Source organism: Osmia lignaria, chromosome 16, assembly GCF_051020975.1.
Source record: "Osmia lignaria lignaria isolate PbOS001 chromosome 16, iyOsmLign1, whole genome shotgun sequence".
NCBI lineage: Eukaryota > Metazoa > Arthropoda > Insecta > Hymenoptera > Megachilidae > Osmia > Osmia lignaria.
The window spans coordinates 2,855,186-2,866,626 of NC_135047.1; the positions used below are offsets into that span (position 1 = coordinate 2,855,186).

At 38.9% G+C, this 11,441-nt stretch overlaps 1 protein-coding gene across 3 annotated transcripts in view; it reads left to right on the forward strand.

Annotated features, from left to right (window-relative positions):
- Positions 1-8,508, forward strand: part of LOC117600812 (dystrophin, isoforms A/C/F/G/H) — a 346,950-nt gene extending 338,442 nt beyond the window's left edge. For 2 of the 3 annotated variants that reach the window (XM_034316725.2, XM_034316729.2), the window contains 11 exons: positions 773-1,032; positions 2,174-2,332; positions 3,058-3,194; positions 4,134-4,338; positions 4,536-4,621; positions 4,698-5,025; positions 5,123-5,234; positions 5,312-5,950; positions 6,028-6,142; positions 6,533-6,640; positions 7,229-8,508. In XM_034316725.2, the coding sequence (XP_034172616.2) occupies positions 773-1,032; positions 2,174-2,332; positions 3,058-3,194; positions 4,134-4,338; positions 4,536-4,621; positions 4,698-5,025; positions 5,123-5,234; positions 5,312-5,950; positions 6,028-6,142; positions 6,533-6,640; positions 7,229-7,329 (2,250 nt within the window). In that variant the 3' untranslated portion in view covers positions 7,330-8,508. The remainder of the gene's footprint in view (positions 1-772; positions 1,033-2,173; positions 2,333-3,057; positions 3,195-4,133; positions 4,339-4,535; positions 4,622-4,697; positions 5,026-5,122; positions 5,235-5,311; positions 5,951-6,027; positions 6,143-6,532; positions 6,641-7,228) is intronic. The other variant, XM_076692879.1, reaches the window with a different exon arrangement.
- The last annotated feature ends 2,933 nt before the right edge of the window (positions 8,509-11,441 follow it).

The following is an 11,441-nucleotide window of genomic DNA, read 5'->3' on the forward strand; positions in this document are numbered from 1 at the left end:
GCATCCCGTTATCTTGTCAACCGTTTCTCCTTCTTTTATCATAACTCGTCGAATAAAATCTTTCAACATTGACTTCTTTCTTCTTTTTTTTTTATAAAATATGGAAATGTTATTCGTAAAAATAGCAGAGAGGTAAATCTTCATTTGAAAATAGTTTGAATCCGAAGAGCGAAAGTAACACACGCGTCGAGGGAAATCTGCTTGAGTAACGCGAATGTTTATTTTTTGGATATTTCGGTGGTCATCGTTTTAAAATTTTATGGCTATGGGGAATTCGTCGCGTACCATGAAACTTTTTTTTATGAGCGACACATCCGATAATGGGTGGTAACATTATATCATATATTCACAGGAAATTATGTTTTTTTCAACAAGAAGAAAAATTTCAACAAGATGCAACATTATTTTTCCCTTTACGATTGCATTCTCTTTCTTGCAATCTTCTTCCTTCAATAAATTAATTCCCCTGGAAGGTGGTGCTCGCAGAGATTAAAAGAAAATTTTCTCCGAGCGTGCATCAAGAAAAATGAAAGTAAAAGAAATACAAAAGAAGAAGTTATCGCGCGTATTGTGCGCTTAAGGCATTTAACGTCCTCGTAAAATCGCGTTGCGACGCTTAATGGACAGAACTTTCGCGCGAAGAAACCGCGTAAAGTTTCGACTTTAAGTTTGCTTTAGCAGTACCTTTCTCTCTTCTCTTCTTACGGTTTTATTATGAGAGATAAAACAAGACTAAAGGAGGAATTCAATGGTGTTTTCGTTCGCCTTGCAGAAAATATGTGTCTTCCAAAAGTCGCTGGAGGATCTGTCGTCGCGAATGGCCGCCGCCGAGGCTATCCAAAGCGGCTGGCAAAATCCGAACGACGCGAACGAAGCGACGGAATTGCTGGAACAGTTGCAGAAATTTGGCGAACGATTGGTGCCTATACAGAGGAACATCGAGGACGCGAACGATCAAGCGAGCGTCTTCGCCTCGAGCAGTGTCATCGTTTCTCATGCTTTGCTGGCGAAACTCGAAGATCTCAACACCAGGTACCATTTAATCAATATTTCATTTTAAAATGTCCATATTAGGCTAAAAAATAATATAACAATTGCGGCACACTGTAAGTAGAACAGTCGTTAATTGTAAGATATTCTGCATGGATGCAACTGCACTTGTGCAGAATGCACTTTTGCCAGAATGAAGATATTACTATTGGTCGAACGTCATGGAAAGTTAAATATTAAAAGCGATATCTTCTGCTTGGAAACGATAATAAAACACGATACGATCGACAGTTCGTGGGACTTATAAAGAACATTTTAGTACTCGGTAGAGTGAAGTTGGTTTGTGATAAAATATCTCGCATAATTCTTAACAGAGTGATGCAAATAATGAAGAAAATTTATCTGACATTTTGTACATTCATAGTTTCGTTGAAACGGAAGGTGTGAGTATACTTGAAAAAAAAGAGGAAGTTTATAATTTTTAAGATCATCAAAGTGTTAAATATTAACACTGACATATTCGTGATTTTTATGTAAAAATCTCTATCTTGTTACAGTTTCAATATAAATACAATGTATTTTCTATTTCCAAACTGATTTCGCACACCATAATTTGCACATTCTCTCCGTATAACGCAATCTCTTCTTATGCAACTACTGCACAGCTTATCGCTTTGCTTACCTAAACACCATAACGTTGCTCGACCCGTTTCGTTCCACTTACGGATAAACGCGTTTCGTTCAACAGTTTAGTAAAAAGATGAAAGTTGAAAGCTTGTTCTGGTAGAATTTAATCACTTACCATTAGTTAAAAAAATAGTAATAACAGGAATAAGTACAAGACCTTTGGGTCAAGTAGGTGGATAGATTTCATATCCTGTTATAGCAGTAAATAGTCAGTAAATATTTTATTTCATTTTTAAAAATATTGAGGTATAATATTTAAAAATGGATCTTTGTAAAATTTCACAAACTGTCGATTTTTAATATTTTTGTATGGTAAAAATTTTTCAAAAAATCCTTCGTATTCCCACGGGAGGTCTATAAAATCATCTTGAACAGAATTTACGGTTCAGCAAACAGGGATGTCCTCCCAGAGATACTTTATTTAAGCAGACGTGGGAAGTCGATTATTTGTCGGTTTCCCATCGAGGATACTAAGTTTTTCATGTGTTTCTCGCAGGTGGAAGGTGCTGCAAGTGGCGGTTGACGAGCGTTACAAGTTGCTAAGCGGATTTGGAAAGGATGGCAGCACTCCGGGTAGTCAGGCTTTCCTCGCGAGCAGCGTGGAACCACCATGGGAGAGAGCCCTCACACCCGCCAAAGTGCCTTACTATATCAAGTAATCGATCTTCCTTTACTCTCTAACCCCTGGGTCCTCTTAAATTTACGCTCGAATCACGCCAGCCTGGATACCGTTCCACCCCCGATACGCAAACAAACGAATAATTGATGAGACAATTGCGATCGGTGGCAACAAGAAGCTGGCGGGAATCCGATGCCGCTTCTGGTGTCTGGGATTTCACGTCGCGAACATTTAATCGGACCTTGCTTGCAAATCAATGAAACGATAGAAATTCCGATTTAGATTGAAAGGGGACCGTGGTGTCGTACAAACGGGGTGGAAACGGATTTCATTCTCAACGGGCTGAAATATTGATCGCTTAACCGAGATTGGAAAAAATATACCAATCTGACTGAGACTTTAATTGAATTTAATTAGTAGATCTAAAGTGTTATACAGATTATTAAAAAATTCTCACTGTCTTCTATAATTTTGAAATGCTTTATTATATCGAGTGACAAATAATTTTGTCACTAATTCTTATCTGTTTTAAATGAAAATTAAACTCAGTTTTGACCCAACCTCAAACACGCTAAATCTACGCACTCGTCGACCCGTAATAAAGTTCTTAAAACGCGACCGGAGCCAAGAATCCGGATTTAAGAAAGATTAAACGAACTTCTTGTCTCCGCCAACTTTCTTATCCGGTGCCTCAAATTATCATTTATTTCTTAATCCGTTGGTGGCCGCGGTTTAATCTTCCGAACCTGGAATATTTTCAGCCATCAATCGGAGACCACCCATTGGGATCATCCGAAGATGATAGAGCTGATGTCTTCTCTGGCGGACCTGAACGAGGTACGATTTTCGGCGTACAGAACTGCGATGAAGCTGCGCACCGTTCAGAAACGTTTATGCCGTAAGTACCTCGTTTCAATATGATATTTAATTATGCAAACGAGCGCGCGATCTCATTATAATATTGTAATTTACAAAACGATATCGCGATGATATTACACATCTGTCGCGCGATGATACGGAATTGCAATGAATCAGACCTTGCTGTATTTGTTGATATATTCACGGATCATAATGGATATTAATTATTGCCGATGGATGGTGAATTGTTAATCGAACAAATTCAGAAGTACCCTGAAATGTAGATAGAGAAAAATTGCATCACTCGTCTGCATTGACGATTAGCGTAATAATTCTATTCGTATCATTGATTAGCCAGCCTCGTACTAGTTTATTAATCGTCATAATTTTCTCGATTAATCATGCGCTCGATAGCGATGACGCATTGATTATTACTGATCTATTTGATCGGTTGCACGCTTCTGTTTCGCCTTCAGGGATTTTCATCTTCTAATACTATTAATTAGAGAATGATTTCGATTAAGTTATCACTGATGATATATCAATTTATTCGCAGAAGTATTAAAAATGATGTAATAGGTGTCAATCAAAATGTGTTTTAAAAATCTGTTTCCTTTTCTTGTTATTTGAAGTAAAGATCCATTGTTTATTGTAACTACTAGTCAGATATTTTTGTAACGGCCTGAAAAATAGAGGTGTTTTGTAAAATATTCTTCAAACAAACAATGCGAGTGAATCTATTGTTTATTATAATTAATATGTACATATTGAAGAGTGTTACAAAAAATGTTCAGTCAAATTCATGGATCTGTGTTCAATATATCTCTTGTCAAAATCTGTACCATGTCAAAATCGTTTCTGTGATGTTGATATTTATTATACCATACAATGTACCTTAAATAGAAAAAAAAAAGATCAATGCCACGAAGGATAATAAAATAAAATTTGTAAATTTCCATTTGCAATTCTCTGTTTGCAGTGGATATGTTGAGCCTTTCTACCGCATTAGAGCAGTTCGATTCTCACGGGCTACGAGCACAAAACGACAAGCTGATCGACATTCCCGACATGGTGACAGTGCTGACGTCTCTGTACGAAGTGATAACGGCTGACAATCCAAGCCAGGTGTCTGTGCCGTTGTGCATCGATTTGGCCATCAATTGGCTCCTCAATGTATATGATAGGTGAGTGGCGATCAACGATCCTCGATGATGAAAATAATTCACGCTCTCCCGGTGCTTTGTATCCTCGCGGAATTACTTTGCAGAGATGATTTGTTACCTAATAGAGAAGAAATATAGATCTACCTGATACCAAACTTGTCATCTCTGCGCATCATTGAAAGAACTGAAACTAATCAAAATTGATCTCTCGTTCACAGTCAACGAACCGGTCAGATTCGCGTGCTTTCCTTCAAAGTTGGCCTGGTCCTGTTGTGCAAGGGTCACTTGGAAGAGAAATACCGATGTGAGTTCGAACGATGTTATTTCCATTCCAAAAATAGAGAACCAAGCCTGTCTAACCAGAACACGATTACTTGCAGATCTCTTCCGACTGATCGCTGATCCAAACAGACTGGTCGATCAACGGAAACTGGGTTTGTTATTGCACGACTGCATCCAAGTACCGCGACAGTTGGGCGAAGTGGCGGCGTTCGGTGGATCGAACATCGAGCCAAGTGTTCGCAGTTGCTTCGAGAAGGCTGGAAAGGACAAAAATGAAATCGAAGCGGTGCACTTTTTGAGTTGGTTACAGCAAGAACCGCAGAGCATGGTCTGGCTGCCTGTGCTTCATAGACTCTCCGCTGCGGAGAGCGCTAAGCATCAAGCGAAGTGTAACATATGCAAGGAATATCCCATCACTGGATTCAGGTACCTATTTATTTTCAAATCTCATCTGATTTCGGAAAAATTACCAGCAGCCTTCTTCGAGATCGGCTCTATTTTAATTTCTTTTTTTAAATTCCAGGTACCGTTGCTTGAAATGCTTCAACTTCGACATGTGTCAGAACTGTTTCTTCTCGGGTCGTAAAGCGAAGAATCACAAATTGACGCATCCGATGCAAGAATACTGCACAGCGGTAAGATATACCCTTTATATCCATCCTCAGCCTGATATACCTGATACCAGCAACAGCGATACTCGTTTATTTCTCAGACCACATCTGGCGAGGACGTGCGCGACTTCACGAGAGCTCTTCGAAACAAATTCAAGTCGAAGAGATATTTCAAGAAGCACCCGAGAGTCGGTTATCTGCCGGTGCAGACCGTTTTGGAAGGGGACGCGCTGGAGAGTCCGGCACCCTCGCCGCAGCACAGTTCTCTCAGCCAGGACATGCACTCGCGATTGGAGATGTACGCTTCACGTTTGGCGGAGGTCGAACTGTCGCGTACGAGAAGCAACTCGACGCCGGACAGCGACGACGAGCATCAGCTGATCGCGCATTACTGTCAGAGTTTAAACGGAGGCGACAACGTGAACGTTCCCAGGAGTCCTGTACAGGTGATGGCCGCGATCGACGCTGAACAGAGAGAGGAACTCGAGGCGATGATACGCGAACTGGAGGAAGAGAACGCGACGCTCCAAGCGGAGTACGAACGATTGCGATCGAAACAGACGCCTGGATCGACGCCGGAGGATGGCCACGGTAATAGACAGCCCGACTGCGACATGATAGCCGAAGCGAAATTGTTGAGACAACACAAGGGGAGATTGGAGGCGCGCATGCAGATACTGGAGGACCATAATCGCCAGCTGGAGGCACAGCTGCAGAGACTCAGACAACTTTTGGACGAGGTACTTCTAGATTATTTCATCATTATCTTCGTCGAGTGCAAGAGAGCTTATGGAATTGTTTAATTATTTTTTTACAGCCAAACGCTTCGTCGCCGTCGAAAACAGGCACGCTGCAAACTCGAAGCGTAACAGCATCCCAACTAGCGACCGATTCTCCAGCAAAGATGAACGGACATTATCACGATTCTCCAGGTATGTTAGATCTTCAAACACTATCTTCATAATTAACTCTCAAATAGGACTAACTTTGGGACGATGAGCTACTGAGATAGCGACAGTTTAAATTTCATTTTAGTCCAAATATCCTTGTTTACTTTTCACGTCATCATTTTACTTTTCTTTACGATGTAACCCGTTGTTTAAACGTCCATTTAAAATAGTTGGAACATCCCTCCCACGCTTAGCATACAAGGGATTTGAATAATATTCAATGCGGGTATTCTTGAAATCAAACACATTATTCAAGATAAGTGGGTATTAGGCATTTCTGTTGGCGCTGTACTAACTGCATATTAATGAACGTTTCACAAAAGTATCGAATACATTAGGATAAAGCTTATTGGTATGGGTGTATGGGCGTAGGTGGTGGAGGCTCGAACGAGGGGCGAGTGAGCAGTTTAGAGAGGCCACCACCGCCACCACATTCTCACAGCGTTGCCCACAACGTGGGCAATCTCTTGCACATGGCAGGTTCGTTTCCATTATTCGTGTAATCGATTCGTACGATCATCTTGTGTAGCGTAATTAATTGCTGTGTCGAACGTTCTTATGCACGACTCGTTTCTGCTTAACAATAACAAATGCTTTCCTGTTTTTTTCACGCCACAGGATGGATGTAAGGTGAGACTATCAACGCTTCTTTTCCTGCTGGAGTTTTATTTCTGTTCTGATCGTTCTTTAAACTTTTACGTTTGATCTCGTTTAACAGGCTATCTCTGTTCATAAGAAGGACTTTGTTAATAATCAATTGGATTTTTCTAATAACTCTATTTGAAATTGAAATTATCAAAATTATGAAATTTTCAAATGGAATTCTATTCTAATTATATGTTCTAACACTCGTCTGCTAATCGCTTCTTGCCTCTGCGTGTCTAACAACCATGAATTCTCAACTGAAATATGCCAGGCACTCTTTTTGTCGTTCACGTATGCGTGCATGTGATCGATTGGAAAACCATAAGTCTGAATGTGATTTAAAGAAACATCCTCACCAATCGTGTACAAAGATTACTCTAGGATGAGCAAGAAGGGAGATTGCAATTTGAACTTCTCTTTTAGGAGACTTAGGAAAGGCTGTCGGTGAATTGGTGACGGTAATGACCAGCGAGGACTCGTCGAAGAGCAACGGGCAAAGGGCACCACCACCGGCTTTCAAATAAACCATCCCCCGAATTATTAATTATCACGACTCTGTTCGGGGTGACGATATCCAACGATACGACGAAGAGTAAATCGACTCGGTTCGATCGCGAATTTTAATCTACGAACATTAATCTTTATAATCAATGACCAATAAGAAGTCTGGCTCTAACGCATATCAGAGAGATTGGTATTATATCGCGCAAATGCAGGGTCAGGGGAGCCGTCACAGTGGTTTTGGGTATTTTATAAGTTTTGATATACAACGTTGTATAGCTAAATTATTATTGAATAAGACGATTTATTGGTTTGGCTTTGACGGCCCTCTGAGTGTAACTTTACTACATATTGACACGTCATATCATTTCAAGAAAATAAAGAGAGAAAAGAAAAATGATAAAGCTAATCGTACAGCGATGAAAAACATGATGGAAAATTCATGGAAATGAATCAGTTGTTATAATGCTTTCTAGTTAAAATGAAAATATACGAAGGAGGTGAACGACGAAAAGGAATATAATGATTATAAGAGAATTACGCGAAAGGAAATATCATTAACAATGCATGCAAAAGCAATGTATCAAATCACGTACTCTATTATAGATCGTAGGATATATTTACATACCCATTCTGTTCACTGCCACGGGCTCTTCCTCAACATTATAACATACACGAATGGTACATGTTATGTGATTCTAGAGGACAGGTGAAAGAGTAACAAAGATGATTGATAAATAGAGAGAATATACGGAATGTACGAAAGGAAAATATTCGTAAGAGATAGATGATATCCTTTCCGATATATCTCCGATATAATTCGCATCGAACACCACCCGTACACACGTACATTACATGCATATCATTATACGTTATTATACATACACACGGTTACGTAAAAGGATACACAACGTACACGTACGTACACACATTACTCTCGACTACACACACGCTGACGACATTTTTGTAATCGATAATAAAAGCAAAGCAAAGCAATGTGCATTATTGACTTCTCAAATTTATTTTTTAATCCGGTTAATCGATCGTTTTTTCATATTTTTTAATGGATTTTAGATGGCAATGTCTATTATTTAAGCCTGCCGGATGTTACTTATATTTAAGAGTATATCGATAAGTATCTAATTTACAAGCTGTAGGCTGTATTCTGATATGTAATAAAGTTGTCTAGAAAATAATCATGTACCTTGGAAGGTGTGCTCCTCTATCCTTCTCTCTCAGACGATGGTAATAATACGTTTTATTGTGAGACGATTACGATCGTGATAAGACATAATTAGGAGGATACTTATTTTCTAACGGTGAATTATTGTTCTTAGGTGCTGTTAGGAGATACGTACGAGTATTGAAACCTTTAATTGTTAAATGGTTGAAAGTCCAACATTTCCAAACACCTATTAAAATAAAGTGATCAATTATTGATCATTTGATCGATGAACTCTCAGATCGATCAGAAGAGCATCTGGATCGCAAGGACGCTACCTTGATTGGTTCCCTTCGATCTGGTTTTAATCATCCTTCGATCTGGTTTTAATCATCCTTCGATGGAAACCGTAAGTGAACGAGAAAAGAAAAGGATCTTATGGTCAGGTACAATTTAAAAATAATACAAAAGCACCAGTATCTTGTTATTAAAAGAAATAAAGAAGAGATACGTGCAGTCTAATAAATAAGCCAAGACATTCGAATACTGGTCGAATACCGCAAATGGCATTCCCTTGGCTCGAATTCCACTGACATCGACATTTTTTTAACGACTACACGATATTATTCCAAAGCGACTGCTTATTCGACAAAAATTAAAACCGAGATAAAAATACAAACCGCAATGAAAATGGAGTAGTTGAAACGATGCAGAAAAAATGAAGAATTTATTTAAAATAAAATTAGAAAAACGATGGTCTGAATATCTGCTAATGAAAAACACCTCACTCGCATAACTTCTATAATTACCGACACGTGTACAGACTTTTCCTTCTAAATATACGAGAAGACAAATATGCAAGTATAAAACGGTGCATCGCTGTGAAAATTGCATAGCAAAGGTGGTCTCGTCGAATTATCAGGTATTTCTGAAACACGCGAAGGAAGGTCCTTGCACTTAACACTGGTTTGCGTGCAGCCATCGGGGCTAACGCGTGCTGCACACGTATGCACCGGAGATGCACTCTCAGGTAGTTGCATAGGTGGCCTCGACCTTGGTGCATCGGCCCACGCAGTGGCGTAACGCTCAGCTAAGATTCTAATTTCTTGTTAAACTAACAAGGAAACGTACGTCAATGTTAATCTCTTCAGTTTCAAATTATTATTACTGACCATTTATTTGCATTAAAAATTTCTTTAACATTCTATTTCGATCTTGTTCGTTCTATTAGTAAAAATTCAAGCAGGCAAATCAAATAAAAGCAAAGTATTATCGTTATAGTTCGGTCTCAATGTTATCGTGCTGTTTGAATAGTATCAATACCGAACGCTTTCGGCATGTACGTTTGCCATTCGCGTTTCACGATTTCTAAATATTGAATAATATTTGCTATTTCAGAGGGAACGGTTTAGCGAATCGCTCGATATAGATGCGAATTCCGTTTGTCAGCCACGATTTTGCAAATCATATACACGTTCGTAGAACTTGAGGTACTGTCGATTGAGTCATCGATACGTGACACGTATACGAAAATACGTAAGCAGAAATTTTAGTGTACGGTTGAGATCAGCGAAGGCCGATCGTAATCGTTCCCTGTTACGGCACGTTTCTTCATTGAACGAAAAAGACAGGGTTCTTCGTTTTAACGCTGATAAAACAACCATCACTGGTTGTGTATCCATCTCCAGAGAAATTAATAAAATATAAAATTTTTTGTATTTGGAGCAACATTTTAGAACTTGGACGAGTTCAATTATCATAGTATCGAGCTGCAACTATGAGTTTGTTTCTTTCTATGTTATAGAATATCAGAAAAAGAGGAAACGTTTCATACAGACTCTCTGAAAGCTGTGCACTGCAAGGGGAACTCGTTATTAAAGTGAGTTCCATGCATTCCTCCTGTTACGGCGATGCTTTTCTCACGGGGCATTGAACGTCCTTAGAAATACAGTGCATACTTTTCGATGCACCAACGTGTGCAGAAATTTCAGAGCAAATGTTCTATCGGTTTCGTATACTTCCGCAAGATTGCAATATTATTTTCTGTGTTTCATTTGTTAACACCTTGAAATGACGAACCTTCTAATAATTTCATGAACGACTGTACTATTGCTTCTTTCTCTATGAATCAGTTTTTTTAGAGAAGTGTAAATTGTTGGCAAGTGAATTGAAAATTTTGTGCGGTTTGTTCAGGGGAGATACTATGGATGAAAATGTATACACAGGTAAAAATTTCTTGTCGTTCCATTGGTAGTTCCGTTTCCAGAACGAGTTCTCGTCCTAAAGTAACGGAGGGGCTCGAGAGAGTGGTCAGGATAAAGGTAGAGGAGAGATTCTATAGTTTGTATTCATCGTAGGATTCAAGACTCAACTGATATTCTTTTTCAATCAAAACAGGTGTTCATTTTCAATTGATTTATTATTTTCTTTTATTGTACAATCATCGCTTAAAAATTACTAAATTACATTTAGTTAATTAAATGTAAAATTTATTGCATACATTTAATGATTTCAAGTTTCGAGTAAGAATTGGAATTCTGTAAAGTAGAAATCATTATTTTTATGATGAATTTGTTGATACCGCGATAAGACTATCGTGTCGCGAATCTTTAAGCCTTTCGAAACGTAGCGAGTGCCATTCACAAAGCTCATCAGTCTACATCTGGTGTTGACGTCATCGGTATACACAAATCAAGTTGGTCATATGGTACAAAATTAACAAAGCAGCGATTATAAAAAAACGTAGCTTATTCAGAAGACCGCTTATCGTTACCCGTATATGGCTCGCCCGTATACTCGAATAGAAATTCTTCGCTACTTTCGTTATTTCATTCTTTCTGTCGAACTGTTGTACCCAATACATTTCCTTTATTAACGTCGTTATTAATAATCATGGTCATTTCGAATTCATAGAAACATAGGAAAGCATTGAAATTAAAACAGTAATCGAGGGCCCCCTTGCAGACAAAATCC